At 33.5% G+C, this 25357-nt stretch overlaps 1 protein-coding gene across 4 annotated transcripts; it reads left to right on the forward strand.

The window, feature by feature from the left end:
* Positions 1-640: 640 nt before the first annotated feature.
* On the forward strand, positions 641-23774 carry LOC123214502 (UDP-glucose:glycoprotein glucosyltransferase). Of its 4 annotated transcripts, XM_044634303.1 has the most exons (39): positions 641-995; positions 3910-4332; positions 4440-4593; positions 5939-6110; positions 6838-6911; positions 7799-7895; positions 7971-8083; positions 8213-8328; positions 9897-9954; positions 12214-12366; positions 12463-12561; positions 12651-12815; positions 13038-13106; positions 13873-13961; positions 14077-14239; positions 14618-14752; positions 14880-14985; positions 15089-15183; positions 15299-15411; positions 15546-15750; positions 16009-16077; positions 16164-16321; positions 16575-16676; positions 17789-17936; positions 19241-19297; positions 19373-19503; positions 19679-19767; positions 19942-20285; positions 20406-20492; positions 20776-20840; positions 21416-21518; positions 21805-21963; positions 22082-22222; positions 22368-22411; positions 22499-22613; positions 22816-22968; positions 23103-23253; positions 23299-23396; positions 23508-23774. In XM_044634303.1, the coding sequence occupies exons 1-38, from the start codon at positions 808-810 to the stop codon at positions 23370-23372; spliced, it is 4977 nt and encodes a 1658-aa protein (XP_044490238.1). In that variant the 5' UTR covers positions 641-807; the 3' UTR covers positions 23373-23396; positions 23508-23774. The 4 variants fall into 4 exon arrangements, with proteins under 4 accessions (XP_044490238.1, XP_044490236.1, XP_044490237.1 ...); XM_044634301.1 differs by having other exon boundaries at positions 642-995; positions 23103-23396; XM_044634302.1 differs by having other exon boundaries at positions 642-995; positions 23299-23774.
* The last annotated feature ends 1583 nt before the right edge of the window (positions 23775-25357 follow it).

The raw sequence follows: 25357 nt of genomic DNA on the forward strand, positions 1-25357 counted from the left end.
TTCTTTGTTTTTTGATATTATATTCTAGATTTGTGCATATCTAAATCTCTAAAATCATTTATTAACTTAAAATAGCAAATATTATATTATTTAAATACTCTTAAATATTTAAACAGTGTGTATATTAAAAATAAATCAAAAAATAACAATGTACATTCAATTCTAGCATAGAATGTTCGAATTAAAAATTAAGGTTAATTTTGATACTTAGATTCGACTTTTTTTTCGTGATTTTGTGTTTGAGGTGTGACATAAAGCAAATGAAAGAAATGTATTAATAGAATTTAAGGTTTTGTTTATGGTTTTATCAATAGTTAAAGTATGCCAAGAAAATTGTATTTTATTAAGTTAAAGTTTTTAAAATATAAATTATTATAAAAATATACTATATGAAAAATTGCTAAATATAAATTATTATTATATTTAATAAAATTATATAAAATATAAAATATTATTTTAATAAAATTATTAAATTTTTATTATATAAAATATTAATAATAAAAAATAAACTACATCAATAATCGAATTTTTTTTAAGAGATAAATCTATTAATTATTATTTTTCTTTGTACACTAATTAAAATTTTCTAATAGACTCTTTTATCTCATTTAAAATGACCACTAGACCCATCAAAGTACTTTGGAGTCTCCCCTCGGGCAAAAGTCTTGGTCTACGCCAGTGATCGCTGCCATCCGCACCCTTTTGCACGTCTAGACTCTAACCTCACTTCACTTTCACTTTCACCTCCCCCTTTAATCAATGTTTACTTCTTCCGAATCCCTGAAACCGTAAAAGACCTCAAATTAAATGTCGTTTTTTAGAGCTGTTCCGCAAATGGGGTGCTGTTTTAGATCTGGGTTTTGCCTTTTTGTCCTCCTTGTTTGTGTAAGTCTTCTTGGGTTTGTTTCTGTTTCTGCTGAGATTCGAAAACCTAAGAACGTTCAGGTCGCTGTTCGCGCCAAGTGGTCTGGCACTCCATTGCTTTTAGAAGCTGGGTATGCTTTCAATTGTATTTTGATCAGTTTTGAGTTGGTAGTTTATCTATTTCTTCTTTAGTTGGATTTTATTTGCTGTTTACTTGTTTTTATGAGTAACGTGAATTTGTACTTAAATGGAGCATGGTTTTATTTTGTTTCAATTTTGATGTGTCTACAAATTGAGAGTCAGTGTTACTATCCCAATTCTACGATGCTGGATGAATTAGATATTGAGTATGATTAGACCGTGGGTGAGGATTAATTATTGCTAATTTTCTTGGTAGGATGCTGCATCAGCATTGTATAATGAATCATCTAATGTATAACCTTATTTCATTAGGAAATTGTAACTAGTTCGTGCTGGCTAGCAAATTGCGACTAGTTTTTTTGGTTTTCATCCTGTTTTTTGGAGTTAGGAAATTTCAACTTGCCTGTATTAGTTGGCAATGGCAACTAGTCTGTGTGGTTTTGAGCAATTATTTTCAGATGGTAGAGGATGAATTGGATGCGAGATATGTTTAGACTGTGGATGAGAACTAATAATTATGGAGAAATCTTTGTCCAATAGTGTTAATATGCTGTATCAATGACCAGTTCGATGGGTAATCTATGATTCACCAGGGAAAGGTGAGTAGTCTGTTTTTTGTTAGGAAACTATGATTTGTCCTTGTGATTTAGAAAATGGTGTGTCTAAAGGGGAAAGCCGCATAATGATAATCTAGTTGGTGCTTTTTTGACTCTTTTTTTTTTTAATGAAATGGTGTTGATATGTTTCAACAGTACCTTTGTGGTGAACTCTTAGAGCTAAAACTTTTGGTAGGAGTGATAAATGTGTCATTGTTGTTATCCTAGCTGAGAAAATAATGAGTCATTGATGTTTATATGCAAGAGAATGGAGGACTTTTAATCATTTTCTAGTAATTTAATTATGTAGATGAAGTGTGAACTACTTTTTTAACTTTTACCACCATAGTTGAATTATTAACGAGTCCCGACGGTGTTGGTGGTAAATAATAAGATTTCTTCATTTCTTCTTATATTGAAGTATTAGCAAGTAAAGTTTCTTCTTGCTTTCTCTTTTACAGGTTAGGAGGTTGGATTTTAAGATGTTAGACTGTTTAATAATTCACTCTATGGGCACGCTTAATGATGCTGGCATGTTGATTGCAATTGATTCACCTCACATTTTATGGTTTGGTAGATGTATGAAAAGGGCATTGAAAAATGGGTTGGTTCACTATTAAGGATAAGTTTGAAGGGGTAGTTGTCAGTAATGGAGTTTTGAGTGAAAAGCCTACTTAAAAGCATTAAATGTCCTTATTTATTTATTTATTTTTACTTTCAAATTGAGAGGAGTTTATGCAATCCTGTCATGGGATGAGCAGTGCCATAGAAAATTAATTTCATGGTATAACTTGCATGCATATTGGTAGTTGTGGAGATCTTATTTGTGCTTCGAAGCTGAGCCAGGTTTCTACTTTCTCTTTTGTTTATGTGCTCTGAGAAAAAAGTTCGAGTCTTTGGGGGTTAGTAGATGGGATAGTATTGTAATGGCTATCTTTTGCTTGTTTGGATATAACATAATAGAACAATTGTTGAAGAGAAATAAGTGGATCAGACTGGATTCTTACAGCACAAGACTAAGTTCTGGGTTTCTCTGTGGTGTCTTTGTTTCTTGAATCATGAGATGTGCCTTTTTTTCCTTTTTGTTCACAAGTGGGAGGCTGGAGTGATGCGATTAAGGGAGTACATTTTTAGTGTTTTGTGGATTTCATGACCTTTAATAATGTCTTGTCTCTTTGTTTTTGTTTTTTAGGCTGTCTTGATCTAACATTTATGGATATAATGTCGAAAGCTTGCTCACTTCTGTGCAGTACTTTCTTCAATCTATACAAGTTTTCTTGAGTTTCAAAAAAAAAAAAGGGAAAGTTCATGTGTATCTTTGCACCCTGGTTTATTTGATTTAGCTGTCAGATATACATTAGTTTTGTGTGTGTGTCCATGTGGCTTTAATTGCAGATCTAAGGAAGGCATTGTTTATGGGTCATTGTTCTTCCTTCTTCATTTCTGTGGTCAAATAAATTATTTTTTTCATGTTGTAACCTCTATTTTGTATATGGTTATAACCCTGTGGAAGAAAGAATAAGTTTAGTTGCATCCAAATTGGCCAGAGGGTTTCATGTAACAAAATGATAAATCATATAGATGAAATGCTATAGAAGAGGATTGACATCTTGTGCAATGAAGTTATCGGCATCTGCTACTGAATAATTCAAGGAATCTGCTTTGTTTCTTGTTCTTGAAAGTCTTTTGTATTGAGCCATATTTAAAGCTTTTCTGTACTTATCTTCTTGTAAATGTTTCCTTGGACATTGGTAAATCCGATGTTGCATATTTGAAAGAGGTTGACTGCCTTGCTTCCTTCATGGCGCAATTCTCTTCTTGCTAAGCCCCTTTCCTCCTCAGTCCACCCATGATAATTTAGAAAGGAGTCATGGAGATCACTAATTTATACTAATAAAATAGAAAAGAACTGTCATACAACTTACCCTTTTTTATTTGATTTTTGATAATATAAGAAAATAGCCCTATTCCTGTCAGAAAATGTGGAAGCACTTCTTGGGGAATTAAAGTCTTTTATATATATTGTTTGAGAATACAATTTATGTTAATTTTATGAGAAAGAAACTATATTGGTAGTGCCTTCGAATAATATGTGTTTTTGGTTACATTGGCTTGAATTCTTCTCTTTGAAAATTTTGAGACTTTTAATATCCATCAGAAATTATACGCTTGGTATTATGAATTTTTTTTCCAACTATGTCTATTTTTCAACAATGTCTATGACTCTTGTCAACTTTTCCTATATTTATTTGTTGAAGCTCAAACTTCCAAGCTGTTGTAACTTGTCTTTCTTTAATTCTTGGGGCAGAGAATTACTATCTAATGAAAGGAAAGACCTTTTTTGGAAGTTCATTGATTCCTGGTATCATGCTGAAGGCGATACCAATACTTATACAGCGAAAGGTTGCCTTACAAGAATTCTGAAACATGGTAGCTCTTTATTAGGTGAATCATTGGCTTCACTATATGAGTTCTCCCTTATGCTAAGATCAGCATCCCCGAGATTGGTGCTTTACCGCCAGCTAGCAGAAGAGTCTCTTTCTTCTTTTCCACTGGTTGAAGAGGGTAATTCAGAAGCAAGTGAAAATCTGGAAATCAAAGTATCGGATTCCTTACTTGTTGGTGTAAATCCAAAAAGTCCTGGTGGAAAATGTTGTTGGGTGGATACTGGTGGGGCGTTGTTCTTTGACATTAAGGAACTGTTATTGTGGCTTTGGAATCCCTCTGAAGGGTAACTACTAAATCATTTTCTCATATTCCTAACTTAATTTTTATTCTGATAATTCGAATGAATTGCTTGGTTGTCCATAATTTTATTTGTTTTTCTTGGGAAGCCAGTGCTGGAGACTCATTTCAGCCACCCGAATTGTTTGATTTCGATCACATTCACTTTGATTCAAGTGCTACAAGTCCAATTGCTATTCTTTATGGTGCTCTTGGAACTGATTGCTTTAAGGAGTTTCATATTGCTTTAGTTCAAGCTGCTAAAGAGGTATATTAAAATTTTTCTGCTACATATTTGTTTTATTGTTTTGAGTTCTTTTCCTTCGTGAAATAGTATCTTCTCTCCTACTAAATTCGTGGGCATGCACTTCTTCTTGGTGAGTAAACTATGTATTAAGTTACCACTCGCATAAAAGGTTGAGCTGATTGGTGAGGACCAGCTATGGTATTTAAGCTCTATCCCATTATTCCTTGTCTCACAAGCTCTTGCACTTGGACCAAACATAACTACTATCACAAGTACAGTTTGTCTTTAAAAAATTGTTCTAATTTAATTAATATGATCGGGGGATTCTAACACAATGCCGTTTGTTAGCTTAGATTTGATAGTCAAGCCATAAAGCTTTAAGGTGATAGGTAAGGGCCAATAATAATACTTGAGTTTCCAAGTGCAAGATTAGCAATCGTGAATGTTTGAAATTTTCCTATTTGAGAATGCAGTTGTTCAGTATAAGAAGGCAAAAACAATTTATATAGCAAAACTTCAATCATTACAGCTATCATTAGCTGAAACCTTTGACATTATTGCGTTTGAGATTTTTCTTTCTGGATTTTCCTTGTGGTTATAAATATATAATTTAGTGCTTTTCCAACGCTATATAGCTACTGTTGCCAATATTTAGGTCTTAAGTAGAAAATAGCTTTGATGTGCCCAGCCATGTATATTTTTGTTAGGATCCCAAGTGCAAGGTATGGGACTTGGATCCCACATTGGAAAGTATGGGCAACTAATGTGGGGTTTATATGGCCTTGGGCTCTCCCATCTCAATAGCTAGCTTTTGAAGTGTGGTTCTCCTAAGGTTCGTATCATTTGGTATCAGAGCCATCACCACGTCTCCCAGTTGCAATCGTGCGGCGCGGGTGGTGACGCCGGCATTGTAGTGTTCGCCCGGGGCTAGCAGGGAGCTAGCGCACAGCCAGCCCGCATGGGCGCCAGGGCTGCGGAGCGTGGTGGTATGTTAGGATCCCAAGTGCAAGGTATGGGACTTGGATCCCACATTGGAAAGTATGGGCAACTAATGTGGGGTTTATATGGCCTTGGGCTCTCCCATCTCAATAGCTAGCTTTTGAGGTGTGGTTCTCCTAAGGTTCGTATCAATTTTCAATGTATTTTCTTTTTGATCTATTTTTTATTTTGGTTGAAAAGAATGGACGAAAGTTCGAGGCTGATTGTGGGGAGATGATTTTTTATGGGATAAATTGTTTCATATAAAAGAAATTCTATGTCATAGATGGATGGGTAAAGATCACCTCTGTTTATTTTAACATGATAGGATTCAATTTCTTTATATCATAAATATCTTCATGTCGAGTTTTCTATTTTTAATTTCCAGGGAAAAGTGAAGTATGTAGTTAGATCAGTTTTACCGTCTGGTTGTGGGGCAAACACTGGTGTTTGTGGTGCTGTTGGTGCTGGAGATTCGTTAAATTTGGGTGGCTATGGTGTTGAGCTTGCTTTGAAGAATATGGAATATAAGGCTATGGATGATAGTGCAGTAAAAGAAGGTTAGAATTTATGATGCATACTCTGTATACTTCTTAATTTTAATTGAAGCAAAAAACTTAAAAAAGGCTATGTAAAATTTGGCATAGGGAAAACTGTCCTTGGCTTGTGCTATCTTCTATGCCATTCTGTTGAATATGTCCTGTCAGTCTTGCGGTTGTTAGTTATCTGCAATGGATGTCTGTACATGCAGAATTTTTTTCCATATTGTAGATTAATAGCATCTAAGATGAGTTTTTCATTTTAATGCTTACGTGTAAATGCCTTCTTTTCTCTGCCTGCTCATTCTTGTATCAGGAGGCTGAAGGCCTGTAGCATTAGATCTAATGGGGTATTTTTGCTAATGACTGGTATACATTTGATGGCTTTCTGTGCTATCCTTTGTATTATGGGAATTAGACTTTAAATTTATTTTTTAGTATTCTTCTTTTCTTAGTTGGGTTTCATATAAGATGGATGGTATAGTTATTCTAATATACTTTTCTTGTTGTTTAAGACCATTACGGCAGTTTTTTGGCAATCACTTTTGAATATATTAAAAGGAATTGCTGCTGCTGAACTGCTGTTTTTGGGACTTTTTTTTTTTTTTATCCAAATACAAAGTTTTCATACATATGAAAGATTTCTTGCTGTGAACTGACTTTCTTGGCTGCATTTAGCTTATGATTTATTGCTTTGTTTTACTTGGCATATTTATTTCTTCTTAAAAGTTTGAGGTATGGGTTGCAGGTGTCACCCTAGAAGATCCTCGGACAGAAGATCTTAGCCAAGAAGTTAGAGGGTTCATATTTTCTAAAATTATGGTTTGTTTTCCTCTAAAGTCATTACTTTTAGTTAAATTGTTCTATTCCGGTCTTAAATTTCTTGTTACCATAAGTTTGTAACACAACTGCATAAATTTCTTGTGAATGAATAACCTCTACAGAAAGAACTTTCTCTAATTGTTGTAGTGAAATTGATGAAGCAACTAAGTCTCAATAACTTGGCTAGAATAGGATGATTGTGGTTGGAGCAATAGAACGAAATAAGGTCTGAATGCGAACCTTGAATAAATCTCTAATAATAATAACAAAAACCTGTCTTGATTGTATTAGGCAACTCTATTTACACTAGTTAGGAGAAATCCTAATCTCCACAGGAAAAAATCTTTGGAGATGTGTACATTCTTCTATGTATTATTAAGCTAGAAAGAAACAGTTAGATTTTTTAATGAGAAATAAGAGAGGAAAACAGAATTTATTGGAAACAGTTTGCCTTGTTTCTCCGCTTTGGGCTTCAGTTGCTTAGAAGTTTCAAGATAACTTATTTCCCCTAGCCTTCTTAATTGGGAAGTGTTCACAGGTTCATTTTGTTTAGTGAAGGGATGATTTCTCAGTGCAAACAAGTTTATAGATCTGTTTCCTACTTGGCCCACCTTTTACAGTATTCTTAAAACAAAATAAAAATAAAAGGCCCAAATTAACTGCTTATGGGCGTACTCAAATTGTTGGGTAAAAGAGTTCATAGTGTTGATTCTTTATTTTGTGATGCCTCCCTCAATAGCTATGATGGGTGGTTTCCGCAAATGATACTTATTATGAATACAATACTATACTAAATGCTATGCAGTAATTTTAGTTTTAGATGATTTTGTTCAGTGCCAAAATTTGTCTTGAACCAGGGTAATGATTTTATCTCTATATCTTTGTAGGCGCGCAAACCAGAGCTTACATCTGAGATAATGGCTTTCAGGGATTATCTGTTGTCATCCACAGTATCAGACACCCTTGATGTTTGGGAACTAAAGGGTATTTATAACTATAGGTTTTTTTCTGTTGCTAATTTTTGTAAATTTCAATCTGTCTAATACCTTTGATCAACAGATTTAGGGCATCAAACTGCTCAGAGAATAGTTCATGCCTCTGACCCTCTGCAGTCGATGCAAGAAATTAGCCAAAATTTTCCAAGTGTGGTTTCTTCATTATCTCGTATGAAGGTAAATATGTTTCTTCATTATTTAATACGAATTTATGCTGATACTTGGAATGTTTGCTCCAAACATAAAGTGTTCTATTACCTTTCTTTTTTTTTTTTACTTGTATGTACAATTGTTTACATTTGGCAGCTCAATGATTCAATTAAAGAAGAGATAACTTCAAACCAGCGTATGATGCCCCCTGGGAAATCCATAATGGCCCTTAATGGTGCTTTGATCAATGTTGAAGATATTGACCTTTACATGTAATGCCTTTTATCCATTTAGTATTTTCTTTTTCTTTTCCCCTTTTTTGTTTTTGCTAAGATCTTACCCTTTCTAAATTTTCTGTCTTTATTTTTAGCTTATATAGTCCAGAAGGTAATGCTGTCCATTTACATCTTTTAGGATTCCCATTATTACAAGATATCATGTCATTTTATGTTGTCATGTGTAGTTATAAAATAATACAAATTGATGCTATGTGCTTTTCTGTTGAAACGTTTATACCATCTCCGTAATTTTTTATTGAGTATTTTTGAAAAGACCTGGGAAAACCTGAATTGGAGCCATAGGTTATGATAAATACCTGGCTACTCGCTCTTTTACCCAGACAGGATTTCCAGCAGACCGCCACCAACAGTCTTGCAGTTTCCTTTTCCAGCACCAACTGCGCCAACAAACTGATTTCCAACTCTCAACAATTTCGGCACACAACCAGAATTCAATATTGTAAATGAACAAGTGATGAAACAGTGCAAGTATCAGATTATAAGCAATCGAACAGTATATTCATTCATTCCCAGTTCTGTATACAATGAGTTTAATTACAAAATGCTTTCTTCTTGATTTCCAGAAACTAATTCCAGATTACAAAATAATGGAGAATAGGTTTCACAAAACAGTAACAGTTCCCTTTATGCAGCATTCGAGAGGCCTGCACTCTCCCTTACTTCTTTTCCGATTTTCCCTCTCTTTTCCATTTCCCTACTTTCCTCCTTTTTATCTCCTTCTCCCGATCTCACCAACTCTCTGCCACAATTCCTTTCCTCTTTTGGAGCTTCCTGGTCAAAGTTGACTGCCACCTGGACCAGTTGTTTTTCTCCAAGCTGGACATGTTTTTTTTCCTGCGTGCAACATATACATTAGTTCTAACAGGTTACCCATTGTGGTGCTGTAGTTCAACATAGTTGTGTTTGTAAGGGACTGCTTTAGCAAGGAAAATTCAGCTTAGTGCATTTTGGTCTTGGAGGAAGGATTGGAATAATATATAATGCTTAACTTTTCAAGTTAACCCTGATGGTTATCCATCTTTTAAATCTTTTTCCCCGGGGAAATGAGGTTGAGGGTAGCATTTGGTTGATATCTGGAAAAAATCTTTTCCATCAAAATTCAAGAAGAAAAATTGTGAGTAGAAAGCAAAACCAGTTTTTGTGGAATTAAGTTATGTAACTAAGAAATTGGGCTGTAGTTCTTTGAGATCAAATTCTTTTATTTTCAATAGTGGTTACATGGATCTGCATTATTTATTCTTTGCAAAGCATGTTCTGTTAAATGATAGTATCCATATCATCTGACAAAATCATGCTAAAAATCAATCAATTAGTTATTAACCTTTTCACCGCCTGTGGTGTTGTCTATTGATTTCTTATTTACTAGTTCAAGCAAAAGAAAACAAAGTGCCTTGTCTCTATTGATCTATTGTAGTTTACTCTTCACGTCATTAGTTTGTCTTTTTTATTTTTTAATCCTTTATTTGTATGGTTGCCCTTACTATTGACTCTTATTCTAGCTTACTTATAAGATTTATTATTGTTCTATCATTTTCTTATAGGTTGATTGACTTGGTTCATCAAGATTTATCCTTGGCTGATCAATTTTCAAAATTGAAGGTGTAGTATCCTAATCCTCTCTTTATTCCCTCTCTCTTTTTTATTGCCTTATGGGTGAATTATCTAGAACAATTTAGTTGAACTCGTATTGTGCTTGAATTGTCTGTGTGGCTTGTTAGAGGTGACCCATTTAGACACCAATTATGCTAATATTCTTTCTCCTAATAGTTTATTTTTCCAAAATAATTTCATTGGTGAACTGACTTTTTGGATGTCATGTGATTTATTATCTGGAACTTTTTAATTGTTACTTTGTCTATACGGTTGAGAATTTCTTTGGTCATCCGATATGAATTTGCAGTCTGTTAGTAGTGCCAAACCCTTAGCAAAGGGCAACACATAGCTTCTTGCTGGGTTAAGGTTGGTGCATACCACATTCCACATATGTATTTAGTTTCTTTGAGCATCATGATCTACTATTGATGCAAGACAAGTGTCAATAAAAAATTGTCAGAAATCTTGGGCCCTTGAAACTTGTAATGTGGATCAATATTTTTATTAATCATGGCCTTTAAAATGTTTTGGGTTCCAATTGTTAAAATGACTTAAGCCAATCTAACATGGATACCCATTACGTTATTTACCCTTTTTTTTTTTTCACAATGTGAGAATTATATATTCCAACACTCCCTCTCAAATGTAATTAGGCTTCCAATTGACACCTAATATGCATGAATTGACCCATCTAAACTTAGGTTTGACTCTTCTTTGTTCAACTCGAAACACGGTCAAACTCTTCTTTGTTAGTCTGTAGGTCCACCTGGGTTTTAACCCAAGGTTCCAACTTCTTTCAGCTCAACTCAACATGATCAAACAAGTCTTGGTTCAACCTTGAGCTCTTTAAACTTGGAGTGTGGATTAACATTTTTATTAAGTATGAGCTTTAACATGTTTTAGGTTCCAATTATTAAAATGACTTATTCTAATTTAACTTGGAGACCTATTATGTTATATACCCTTTCATTCTTCCTAATATAGGACTTATCTATTCTAACAAAAATAATAATTATAGAGCCACCTACAACATCTTAATTTTCTTAAGTTATAGTTAAATATTCTTGAAATCACTGGTGACTAAAGCCATGATGAATATATGATGCATTACATGTAGTGTAAAAAGTGGCTGGTTGTGAGTACTTGATTAATCTGACTAGTCTTTTCTCTTACACTTTGCTCTTAAACCTTGCGACATTATTAAGTTGCACTGACATTGTAATACCCTTAAACAAATCTCATATCGGTAAAACACAGGAAAGATGGATGCTAAGAGAACCCTAGTTAAATTGTTTGTAAACTTCTAAGTTGTTAAGACACACTTTGGGATGTAAAGTTAAAAAATAAAACCATGATGAATTGTGTGTCCAAAGTGGACAATATCTTAATAATTGGCGGGTTATTTGAATCATGATATTACAAATGATGTCAGAGTCATTTCGTGTCTCTTCTTGAGTAATGATGGGACAAACCTCAGTGAAGACATTGAGTCTTGTAAGAGAAGGAGCCAAATGTAACACCCCTAAGAAAATCCTATATTAATAAAACACGAGAGAGATGGATGCTAAGATAACAGTAGTTAAATAGTGTATGAGCTTTTAAGTTGCCAAAATATATTTTGGGTTACAAAGCCCAAAAACAAAACCAAAATAGACTATGCGTTTCAAAATAGACAATGTCTTGATAGTAGGTCAGACTATTTGGACTAGGATGTTATGGGCATTCATGTTGATTATGTAGTTTTGTATGGTTATCCTGTTTACCTTACAATGTGACTTGAATTTCACTCTTTTCTTTAATTTGTTTAAGTGCGTGTGCTATTCTTCTAGTGTAAATGAACCAATGCAATGATAAATTTTGAAAAGAAAATTTTGTATCCAAATAATGTTTACATTGGAATTTGGTGGCTTTCTTTGGTTTTGGTGTCAGTCACACCTTTCTTGTCAACTATTTGGTGCAAGTATAATCTGGTTTGGAAAATAAGTAGAGTCCTCTACTTTTGATGACATTATGAACTTCATGAACTTAAGAGGAGGCCTTTGGCAATTTCAAAGGAGGTTTATGACTTTTCTTTACTCTCAGTGGAGGTCTTTATTTTAGATAGCTGCCGAGGATGTTAATGAAGATTTTTATTCTATTTATTGATTTTGTTTTCTTTCTAAGCTTGGTTAAAATATTTAATCTAGTGCTTGCCTATTCCAAGTTGTTTATAACAAGTACAATGGCCTAGAGTTTCTTAACACCAGTGACATGTTCTACTTTCAGATTCCACATAGCATCATAAAGAAACTTCTATCAGTTGTGCCTCCTTCTGAGTCCAATATGTTCCGTGTTGATTTTCGTTCTACTCATGTACATTATCTCAATAACCTGGAAGAAGATGCTATGTATAGGCAATGGCGGAGCAATATAAATGAGGTAGAGTAATCTTCTTTCAGTTTCTTCTTTCTGCAATAAGTTGTTCGTAATGTGTATGTTTCTGTTGATATAGTTTCTTATTATTATTCTCTGTAGATTTTGATGCCTGTCTACCCTGGACAACTACGTTATATTCGGAAGAACCTCTTTCATGCTGTTTATGTTCTTGATCCAGCCACCGCCCAAGGTCTTCAGGCATGTTTTTTGTCTATCAAGCTGTTGTATTCTTGCCTGCATCTTATTTCAGAAAAACTTTATTGAAATATATTATTGGAATCATGCAGATTATTGACATGATTACATCTTTGTACGAGAATAATTTCCCAGTTAGATTTGGTGTGATTCTCTATTCAACCAAGTTTATCAATAAGATTGAAGTAAGTGGTGGTGAGCTCGAGTCTTCTGCTGTGGAAGATGACAGTCAAGTCAAGGAGGATATATCCAGCTTGGTATTGCTTCATATAGTTTTTAATCCTTTATACTTGGCTCGAATTTACTTCTGAGAGCAATGCTTGGTCCAGTTATTTTACTCTTATGAGCTGTTTTTTGATAGATAAGTTACTTCCATTAATTCGTTAGCAATTCCAGTGACGCTAAATTTATTATATAAGCTATTCTGTTTTTGCCAATGATGCTGCTAATGACACTAATTTCATTACTTCATTTTGCAGATTATACGTCTTTTCTGTTATATTAAGGAAAACCATGGGTCCCAAACTGCTTTCCAGTTATTGAGCAATGTACGAGCTTGCCTTTTCAATTATTCTTAGTTATTTGCAGAAAAAATAATTGATCATATCTCAGTCTTAAGGATTGCTAGTGATGTTGTTGTTATCTGTTCTCATGCTTTTCTTACATCTATTTTAAGTAGGAGTTGCATTCTTGTTGAAAAAATGGTTACACTGTGCATGGATGTTACTGTAAAACCAAACTGTCAGTAGCTTTTGTTTTTCCAATTCCTACTCGTCTTCCTGCTCAAACTTGCTTCTTGTCGCAAGTGTTGTTATATCTCAGACTTCAATAGCATAGTGTCATGCACGTGCTGGTTTTCTTACTTTCAAGTACTGTCGTGCACTTCTTGTTTATCTTACTTTGACATCATGTCATTCACTTAATGACGTTATTGATTTTTTCATTCTTTTCCCCAAGCTCATTGTTTCCTTTCTCTTATTAATATAAACACCATTGCTGCCATCACATCTCCTCGTGTGACTGTTTCTAGTGGCTGAATCTCTTCTCAAATGTGGAAGGTTCTGGGTTTACTTCCTGGGATACAAATAAAATATCAGGGCCTGCTAGTGACATACTAGTAGACAGCGTTGTAGGGTAACTTAGAATGCTGAGAGTTACGGATATATTATTGAGCATTAAGTTGTCTCTTATGCTTTGTAAGTTTGGACATTTGTGATCATTTGAAACAGCTTTGAGTGTATTCTTTCCCTGCCCCTTTTTTATCGTTTATGAAAACTTTATCTAACAAGTTTGCATTATCTCTACACATGACAGATAAATAGATTAAGGATGGAGTCAGAGGATTCTGCAGATGATGCTCTTGAAATGCATCATGTTGAGGGAGCTTTTGTAGAAACCATATTGTTAGTTAAATAAATTGTTACTTTTTACTTTATTCATACCCTTGAGCTTTATGAATATTATAAAGTTTATTAGACCCTGATAACATAGAGATAAATCTTCCTTTCTGTCTTGTAGACCAAAGGCAAAATCTCCACCTCAAGATTTGTTACTAAAGCTGGAAAAGGAGCAAACTTTGAAGGAGCAATCTCAAGAGACTACAATGTTTGTTTTCAAACTGGGTTTGGCCAAGCTGCAGTCTTGCCTCTTGATGAATGGTCTTGTATATGATTCTAATGAGGTATTTCTGATGTTTGCCTTTGTAAATCTAATCTGTATAATAAATTAATGTCAACTAATGTTTCCTACTTTATCTCTTATGGTTTTACTATGCCTAAGAATACCGTTCTTTTGGAGTGACGCTTACAAGCTTAGATCCCAACTTACCAGTTACCATTCTTATAAATCATTCCATTTAAAAATTTAAATAGGAAGCATAAGATTTCCTGGTGTTACATATGTTATATGGTTAAGGAATTGCTTCCCACTTCTTTATGGACCATGTAGACTTTTATTGAGTTTTTTATATATTGTTTCTGTGTTAACTTGTTTGCTATCTTTATTTGGACAATAAGCCCATTTCCATCTGAGTAACTACCTTTTGGTATGCTTTGATCAGGAGACGCTTATAAATGCCATGAATGATGAGCTTCCAAGAATACAAGAACAAGTTTATTATGGACATATAAATTCTCGTACTGATGTGCTGGACAAATTCCTATCAGAAAATGGTATTATTCGCTATAATCCACAGGTAAAGGTCATGATCAAATTTTCATTTGTCTATTAGGTAAAATTTTGGAGAAAGTTGCTTTATAATTTCTTTCTCAGACTCACACTCATTAAATAGCTCATTATTTTTTGCTATCGGTTTGATGTAGATTGTCACCGATGCCAAGTTCAAACCTAGGTTTATTTCTTTGGCTTCATCAATTCTTGGAGGGGAGTCTTTGCTCAAAGATCTTAACTATTTGCATTCTCCTGGAAGTAAGCAAAATTTATGTTGAAACTTGAAACTATTTAGTTCTGGGCTTTCATATCCTTAAATTCATGTTTATGACATGTAATTTCTCTGACTGTGCTATGTCAGCTATGGATGATGTGAAGCCTGTTACACATCTTCTGGCTGTTGATGTCACATCAAAGAAGGGGATAAAGCTACTTCGCGAAGGGATTCATTTTCTGGTTCTGAAATTTGTGGATTACATGCTTCATTAAATGTCAATGTGTTTCTTGTTATCATTTTGATTATTATTGACATATAGATTAATATTTTTTCAATGCATATATTATGATACAGATCAGAGGATCTAAAGGTTCTCGTCTGGGTGTTCTCTTTAGTGCTAGTCAGCACATAGATTCATTTAGTCTCCTTTTTGTAAAGGCTTTTGAAGTCACTGCATCAGCACACAGGTTCGTGAATTGTTTGAGGGCATTATGTGCTATATATCTCTAAGTTATAATAAAACATACTATTCTACATAAAGGCTACGAATATGTTTCTAATATTGATCACATAATTGTTTGCCTTTATGCTCTTAATGCAGCCATAAGAAAAAGGTACTTGAATTTTTGGATCAACTATGCTCATATTATGAGCGTACCCTTGCATCTCCAGTATCTGCTGAAAACACTCAAGCATTTATTGATAAGATCTGTGAGTTTGCTGAGGCAAATGGCTTATCATCAAAAGGTTTTATGTCCTCTCTTCCTGAATATAATGATGGGAGCATGAGAAAGTATTTGAATAAGGTAAGCTAATCATATTTCCCTTATGCCTCCAAAATAGATTTTCTCATTTCCCTTGAATAAATTCTGTTATGTTTCTTATAAAAAAGAGAGAAAAAAGTCTTGTTCGGATTAATAGATGACAGTACTGGCCATATTATAGATTCTAGTTTTGATTTCTGCATTTTTACTTTTACTTGTTAAGTCTCTTTAAGGGTCTTTGAAATTAATGTCCTTGATCAATATTGACATTTTTAGCTGACCTTACTATGATAACTGCAGGTGGCGCAATATTTGAATAAGGAACTTGGAGCTGAGTCTGGTGTTAATGCTGTCATTACTAACGGAAGGGTCAGGCCTGTGGCATAATTGATTTTATGATATTTCCATTTATTTTGGCAATTGAAGCAGTCATCTCATCTTTTGGCATTTGATAGGTTATTTCTCCTATTGATGCAAGCACATTTCTGAGTCATGATCTAGATCTTTTGGAGTCGGTGGAGTTCAAGCACAGAGTAAAGTACATCTGGGAAATAGTAGAAGAAGTGAACTGGCTTGATGAGAATCCAGACATAGACCCAGACATGCTCACAAGGTTTTTTGGGCATTGTGCACAGTTTTTGGTTATCTTTGTTTATTTATTTTTATTTCATCTATTTCATCACTTTAGTAGACTAATGAGGAGAGAGCAAATCGTATTTTCTTTTGTTTTTTTTTACTAGTTCTGTTTTTAAGCAGATGAGAAATCTGATGCTTATAAAATTTGTTCTGTCAATGTTATCTAAAGTTCAGCATTTTAAGAAACATGTATTTGGAGGTTATGCTAATTTTATAAATAATTTATGCAGTAAATTTGTAAGTGATATCGTTATGCTTGTGTCATCTTCCTTGGCTATGCGGGAGCGAGGTTCTGAAAGAGCACGTTTTGAGATTTTAAGTGCGGAGCATAGGTAAGGGCTTTAAACACATGCTTTGCTGCAGTTAAGAGTCCTCTTGTGTCAGCTACATTCTTTTTCGCTAACCTTTAGTTATATTATTCTGTCTTTCAGATTAAACTACACGTTTGTATAACCCTAAGCTTTCGTAATATAAGGTATATCTATGTATATATATAATGAGAAGTCCTTTGAGAAAAAAAAAATTATTCAAGAATTAAACTTCACTGCAAAAACTTCCTGAGAGATGACTAAGAAATTTGGAAATTAAGACCCAATTTCTTTGTAATTGATGCCTGAGCCAAAGCAATATGATGAACTATTTCCCATAGCCGCTTCCTGCTCATCCTTGTGTTCCTTAAATATTCTATTATTCTCCTCTATCCTAATAACCTAAATTACTGCCAAAATATAATACCTTTTAATTAGCTTAGCTTTCTCTACAGCAGTAAACAATGAGGTGCGATTCTTCAGCTATCTCCCAATCAAGACATTAGCTTTCCAAAGTTGTCAATTCATAACCACATGGCTATTATAAGCCAGTGAAGTAATAAATGGTTAGAACTTTTTACTCTCTTTTTGCATAGAACACACCAATTTGGAGTTGAACAAATTCTAGGTCACCCGGATTGGATTACTTCGGAAGGATTAACCTTAGCCTAGGCAACCAAACAAGACTGAAATTGAAACTTGGAAGGGACTTTTGGCTAACATATAACATAAAACTCTACCGACAGAATTTAACCCAAAATATCGTCATCTATCAGTTAATTAAAGAATGTATGTACACACTCATACTAGGATGTCCTGATATAAAATTTTCAGTACCATGCATATACACCATTGGATGTGGGCCAATGTAATGAATCTAACAATGAATATATATGGTCCTGATCTAATCTATATCAGGATGTCCTGACCAGAAATGATTATATATAGACATTATATCATGTTAAACTTCATCTTGCATATTCTAAGGTAATTAAATGTTTTCTTAAGTTTTCTGCTTCATCTTGTGAAATCTAATATAAATTTTGCCAATAAGCTTGTATGCTTTTTGATTCTGATGTCTTCCAATTTATGAGTCTTAAGATCTAATTATGTTGTTTAATTTGCTACTTCTGCAGTGCCGTTGTTTTAAACAGTGAGAATTCTGTTATTCATGTTGATGCGGTTATTGATCCTTTAAGTTCAACTGGCCAGAAGCTTTCTTCCATTCTTAGAGTACTGCAGAAATACACTCGATCAAGCATGAGAATTATACTGAACCCAGTGGTTAGTAAATTTCTGCAATATGGCTTAGATTATATATATATATATATATATATATATATATATATATATATATATATGAATTTTTTAGGCTGGTTCATATATATTGTTTGGCTTTTAGAAACATACTGGTTCAACGGGCATTTTATTTATAGAATTTTGGTTACACTTTTCATTCATGTGATGTTCATAATTATATGGTCTTCATCTAGAAGCTGTTCAGGTTAAGCTTGATTTTTGAAGAAAAAGGAATTTCTGTTTCTGCATGTGGCTCTTTGTCTGAATGTGCTTGGTTACATCTGCTTATTTATTTATTGTTTAATACTATTGATTCTTTAATGATAAATATATTTCTGCTTGTGGACAAGTCTTTCTGCCTTTGAAAAGAAAATATTGAGATGCATTTGTGAACATTTTCAAACTAGTGATGGACAGTATGGTCTAAGAAATTTGATTTAAGAGCACATATATTCATCCATATATGTAGCGACTATTTTTTTTCCGGGGATGTTGAAATATCCAAATCCAACTGTGCATACCCTTAATGTTGCATGACATCTTGTCTTGGTTAGTTGAAACAGAATCAATGTAGTTCACTTTGCTGAAACAAGGCAGAACTGCAAGCACTTCCTATAATTGCATTGTCTGCTCAGTTGTGATGGTTTATTCTGAGCATATAGATTCAGAATATGAAAATCAGATTGTCACCTAATGTATTACTAATATGTTCATGTTTATCTATTGGGAAGAGTAGTAATCTCACAATCTAAATATTCAATCTCATGCTTATTGAGGTATCTTAATTTGGTAGTTGTTTAAACAATTTCTGTAGATTTGTTTCATAATGAAATCAAAATGCTGATGCAATGATTATTTTAAATGCATCTGCATAATTTTTTATTTGTTTTTATTTTACATCCAGTTGAGATGATTTCTAAGTGCCAATGATTGCCTATGTATTACAAATTGAGTTGTTGTCTGACCTGTATTTGAATTTTAACTGATGCTTTCTTCGGTTTCATCGCATTAATGAACTGCATTTTTTGTTTTTGGAACCAGTTGTTTTCTTTGGTTTATATTGAGATTGAAAACAACTAGAGTATGTCAAGGCATCCTCTGGACTTGTGAATATAGCTGTATCCCTAGAATTTGGTAGATGGCTTGAATTTTTCTCTGTATTATGAAATGTCTGTGCTAACACTACATTGTATATTTGCCGTAGATGGTGAATATTCACTGCCTGTTTCACCTATATAGTCGAATGAAATCTCTGAATTTGGGTCTTAAGATATTTTGCTTTTTGGCAGAGTTCCCTTGTGGATCTTCCTCTGAAGAATTACTACAGATATGTTATTCCAACCATGGTATGTCTCCTATCCAAATAAATCCTTGATTTGGAGTTTTCATACTTGGTTACATAGTTGGCTATTAATTTGCAGGATGATTTCAGCAGTAGCGATTCCTCAATAAATGGCCCAAAAGCCTTTTTCGCAAATATGCCATTGTCCAAAACCCTCACCATGAATCTTGATGTACCAGAGCCCTGGCTTGTTGAGCCTGTTGTTGCTGTGTATGTTTCCTCCTGACATGACATTCTGTCTTTATTTCCCTTTCTTGTTTATACACTTCTCAATTTTTCTCTTGATAACACTCTGAAGGAAAGGAGTTCCTTTTTCTGTTATGTGAAACTTCATGTTTATCCGGGTGGAATATTTATGCTCTCTGTTTCATTTCTAATGTCTCAGTCATGATTTGGATAATATTTTGCTTGAGAAGCTGGGTGAGACAAGGACATTGCAGGCAGTTTTTGAGCTGGAAGCTCTTGTCCTTACTGGTGAGTTTCTTTTTCTCAAGAGTAATGTGAACCTTTGGGACATTTGCCATTTCATTACTTCAAACCTGTTCTACTTACCAGTGAGATTGTGATACTAAAATTTATGCCTTTGAACGATCTAAGGCATTACCATTTACTGGTTCTGTTTTTATTTTTATTAATTGTCTTAATTAGGTCATTGTTCGGAGAAAGACCGTGATCCCCCTCGAGGCCTTCAGCTAATTCTTGGAACAAAGAGTAGGCCTCACTTAGTTGATACTCTTGTGATGGCCAATTTGGGTTATTGGCAGATGAAGGTCTCTCCTGGGGTCTGGCACCTGCAACTTGCTCCTGGAAGAAGTTCTGAGCTTTATGTCCTTAAGGAAGATGGTGATGCAAGCCAGGGAAAATCTTTGTCAAAACGTATCACCATAAATGACTTGCGGGGTAAAGTAGTTCATATGGAAGTTGTAAAGAAGAAGGGCAAGGAGCATGAAAAATTGCTGGTTTCTGATGATGATCATTCTCAAGAAAAGAAAGTTAGTAGTTGTTATTTGTGGCTGAAGTATAGTTTGTCTGAAGTTTTTTTTAGTCAGCAAGGTTTGGCACTGATAGGCTAAGATCTTTCATCTGAGAATGTTTTTTCTTGATTTTTACAGGGTAGCTGGAACTCTAACATTCTCAAATGGGCTTCTGGTATTATTGTTGGTAGCGAGAAAACCAAAAAGAAGGATGGCACTTCAGTGGTAAGTCTCTTCTTTTTCCCCTATGTGCTTTTTCTTATTATTATTGTTGTTGTTATTTATTTTTTGTTTATGTGAATTCATTTGCTTGAATTGAAATCCCATAAAACCATTTGATGGCATGAATTTATTATGGAGGACACAAAAAAGCTTTTCTAAATTAATTTTGTGCTATTGTTTTGTGACAATAACCCCATCCTTGGTGATTGCAATTTTAATTTTTTACCTTCAATCTTGATGAAAGTTATTTCTGAATAGTGATAAGTCGACGCTGGTTTCCTCTCAGGACCATAGGAAAGGCGAACGACGCGGAAAAACAATTAATATATTTTCTATTGCTTCAGGACACTTGTAAGTCTTCTGTTCTATGTTACTCAATTATGACCCTATCTGCATTTATTTCTAGAATGCCTTTGGCCTTACTGTATTATTGATATAATTAACTTCCCATGAGTTTCTTGGCTACCTAGGTTGTAGGGTCTAGTACTAGTTCTCAGTTTATAACTTGTTGAACAAGGGAAAGGTCCAGAGATTCCTGGAAATCGATGGAAAAGAAAAAATGATGATACCACCAACCTGTTTCTCTATATATGTTTACCTCATGATAAGTGAACTAGCTAACTTGTGAAATATTTCAGTGGAAAGTATTTGTCAAATTGACAAAGTTAGAGCAAGTTTTGGTCAATATTACTAGTTTTTTGAAGGGTAAATCTAATTGTTAGTTATTTAACACTCAAATTGATCATTTAGCACTGTTTTAGAAACCAGTAAGTGTTATTGCGTCCACCCACGTATCTAGTGCTCTCAACCCACCTTCAAGTGCACATCAACATTCATTTTTCGTTTTGGTAATCTTGATCCTTGTCTTAATTTTCTTTTACATACATTTTTATTAATTGCTATTGGTTAACTATGTGTTGTGGCAGATACGAGCGCTTTCTCAAAATCATGATTCTAAGTGTCTTAAAGAACACCCATCGTCCAGTGAAATTCTGGTTTATAAAAAACTATCTCTCTCCCCAGTTTAAGGTTGAGCATTTCTTGTATTCTCTTGTTAAATTTTAGAGGAATGCTAGGAACATTCTTTTGTGCTCTCTTTCTACTCATTCTCATTGTGTCATGTTTACAAAGAGAAAAAATGAGAAATAATTGATAACTTATCCGTTTTGTTTGCCTTTTTGAACATATGTCAAATGGAGAGTGAAAGAAAGAAGAGAATGCTTAGCATTCCTCTAAATTCTATCTTTGGACTAAAAGAACATAAATAAGTTGACTTTCCAACATTCATAAGCTCTTGTTATTCACACCTCATCAGGATGTGATTCCACATATGGCACAAGAATATGGTTTCGAGTATGAACTGGTCACCTATAAATGGCCTACATGGTTGCATAAGCAGACTGAAAAACAGCGAATCATCTGGGCTTATAAGATCTTATTTCTTGATGTTATTTTTCCCCTCTCATTGGAAAAGGTACGTTTTTCTTGGGTCAAGGGAGATGACTCTTTATGTTGCATATTTGGGTTTTCGATGTTGCAACTTCAATATGTTGGAGAAGCTTCTAAGATGTATGATGAATATTTAACTGCAGGTTATATTCGTTGATGCGGATCAAATTGTCAGGGCTGACATGGGAGAGCTCTATGACATGGATATAAAGGGAAGACCTCTTGCATATACTCCATTTTGCGATAACAACAAGGATATGGATGGATATCGATTTTGGAGACAAGTAAATATTAAAAAAATTTCCTTTTTCCTTTGGTTTTCTTTTGCTCTCAACTCTCACTGGATCTCATCCTGGTCATGTTTACCTTTATTCTGTGATTACATCTTTGCTAACTTTTTTTGTCTGTTAATATTCTTTTTTTGAACAGGGTTTCTGGAAAGAACATCTACGTGGGAAACCATACCATATTAGGTCGGTGGAAAATATCAGTTGTGCTGTCTATTATCTATTGGGCTTATTAAAGAAATCTGGGTTTGACATTTTCCTTCTTTCCTCTAGTGCTTTATATGTTGTCGACTTGAAAAAGTTTCGTCAGACTGCTGCTGGAGATAACTTAAGAGTTATTTATGAAACGCTTAGCAAGGATCCAAACAGTCTGGCCAATCTAGATCAGGTATGTCAATGCAGTTTTTATATATGTTTTCCAGACTGATGGGTCTCCTTTTGCTGAAACACACAATGATTAGGCACCTTTTGCGTAACTGAATATTTGATCCAAAGTTGTTTGTTATATGTGATTTTCTTCTTCACCTTTGATTTTTTTTCTGCAATGTATTTTGTTTTCCAGATTAATGTGTTTTTTGTTTGTATTTCAGGATCTTCCAAACTATGCCCAACATACAGTACAGATTTTTTCACTGCCCCAGGAATGGCTCTGGTGTGAGTCATGGTGTGGTAATGTTACAAAGTCTAAGGCAAAAACCATTGATCTTTGCAACAATCCTATGACAAAGGAACCGAAGCTTCAGGTAAATGTTAAATAATTTTCTGTTCGGAAGAATTTATGTTATTGACAATCTTCATCAATTTTTCTCTCTCTTTTTTTTTTATTTAAAATTTTGTTCCATTCTTTTTTGCTGTGCATCTGTTATCTTTCCCACAGGGTGCTAGAAGAATAGTTTCTGAGTGGCCAGATCTTGACGCTGAGGCTCGACAGTTCACTGCAAAAATCTTAGGTGACGAAGTGGAGCGTCAAGAGACAGCAGCGTCTCCCATTCAACCAGTGACATCAAAAAGTGATGCTTCCTCCAAAGGAACAGAACCATCACATACTTCAACAAGTGATGCTTCCTCCAAAGGAACAGCACCATCACATACTTCAACAAGTGATTCTTCATCTGAAAAACACTCGGAATCCAAAGCAGAGTTGTGAAATTAACATATAGGCAAATTTTAGGTCAGATTATATTTCAAGTTTCGGTCAGAATCCCTGGACTCTTTGTCTTGCATTATATAACATGCTCCAAGTTCTTCGTCTTGAGCAAGTCGAAAGATTCTTCTCTTGCAGGACGAATTCATTAAGTTATGCCTTTCTGATCAAATTTTTCATAGATTGCTGGTGGAATGGCTGGTTAGAATTTTCCAAGATTTTAAGTAAAAGAGATTTATTTATAGACCAAAGAAAGTTTGGAAGGCTGAATTACTGAAAAGCTAAATCATGTTTAGTGATAGAAAAAATTTTGACTAAGTGTAACATTTCATGAATAATGAATGTGTTGGCTGAACATTTTATCATTAGTAATTATACCATTATGGTTACTCTTTGTGATTTAAATGAAAACATCTTTTCAGTGTAGTATCAAAATAATTTTAAATATAAAGAAGAAAATTTATTCAATTGAAATAGTAAAAGGTAAATTTAAAATAAATAAAAAAAACCCAAACTTTTGGTAATAGTTATCTTTTTATTGGTAAGCAATTAATTAAAGAATTTCATGAATATAATAAAGATTCAAATTCAAAATTTTAATGCTTAATCAATTTTATTAACCCCTCTCTTAAATCTCGTAACTTCAATTTAAAAACACTTTTTGAAATGGAATTTAGAATTTTAAATAATTAGTAAATATATGTCTGATGATCCTGTTAGCTTTATATCTCTATAAAATGCCCAACATTTAATTAACTGGCTAGTAAGTATCAGAGAACTTAGTGAATGTCAATTTCGAGTGCCATCCTCATCAGGAAGTCGGTTAAGGCATCAACTTGTGATTAGCATTGCATTAATTATCCTTCAATGATTAATTAATGGGATAATCACTACTTTGTTTACTCATTAAGTCAAAAGTCAAATTTTAGTTTCAACTATTAAAAATATTTTTTTTTGTTTCCTTTATAAAATATATAAATATTATAAGTCTGTAAATTTTATTAAAAAAATTATATTTTTTTATCCACTTAAAATTTTATTATTTAAATTTAACCCTTATTAGTTTCAAATTATTTAATCACATCAATTATAATTAAAATTATGATTAAAATTACACTAAAATTGTGTGATTCCGTCAAAATTGGAATCACACCAATAGGAATTCCATCCATCTTAGTGTGATTCCAGTTAAAATAACATCATTTTAATGTGATTCTAACTAAAATAACATCATTTCAGTGCGATTTTTATTGAATTACACTAGAATGGTCTAAAATGGTGCGACTTCAATCAAATTCACGTCAAAATGGTGTAATTCCTACTAAATTTCATCAGAAGATGGAATTGCACCAAATCAATACAATTTCAGTTAGAATCGTGTATTATTTTGTGCCATTTCAGCTAAAAACATACTATTTCAATGTAATTTCAATTGAAATTGCATCATTTTGATGCGATGTTAGTTGAAATCACATTTGTCTAGTATAATTAGAAGGTGGTTGACAATGAATGTTTGTCGGTAACTATCTTAAATTTTGAAATTTATCTTTTACAAAGCATGAGTAAATGTATCTAATAACATTTAGAGGTAAAATGTTATTTTACTACGGAAAACATTTATAGTAATACAAGTATTTTTATCATTTCAATTTGTATATAAAAAAATAAATAAATTTCACAACCATAATAAATAAAAGATGGAAAAATGTCATTTTATGAACTTCAAATATGAGATTTATATCTCACATTAAAAAATATAATCTTTTAATATGAGATTTATATAATCTTAAACTCTTCGATCTCAATAACTAATTTTTCAGATATGTTTTTTTATAAAGTTTATATCATACCTAGTCATTAAAAAAGTGTTCTTCCTTGACATAACACTTGTAATATAACACTTTGATAAACACTTGAACTTTCACTTATGGTTAATTATTTATATAATAATTACTTCTAATTAATTTGGCCTTAGAATTAGGGTGGTA

The sequence above is a fragment of the Mangifera indica genome, chromosome 4 (assembly GCF_011075055.1).
Source record: "Mangifera indica cultivar Alphonso chromosome 4, CATAS_Mindica_2.1, whole genome shotgun sequence".
Lineage (NCBI taxonomy): Eukaryota > Viridiplantae > Streptophyta > Magnoliopsida > Sapindales > Anacardiaceae > Mangifera > Mangifera indica.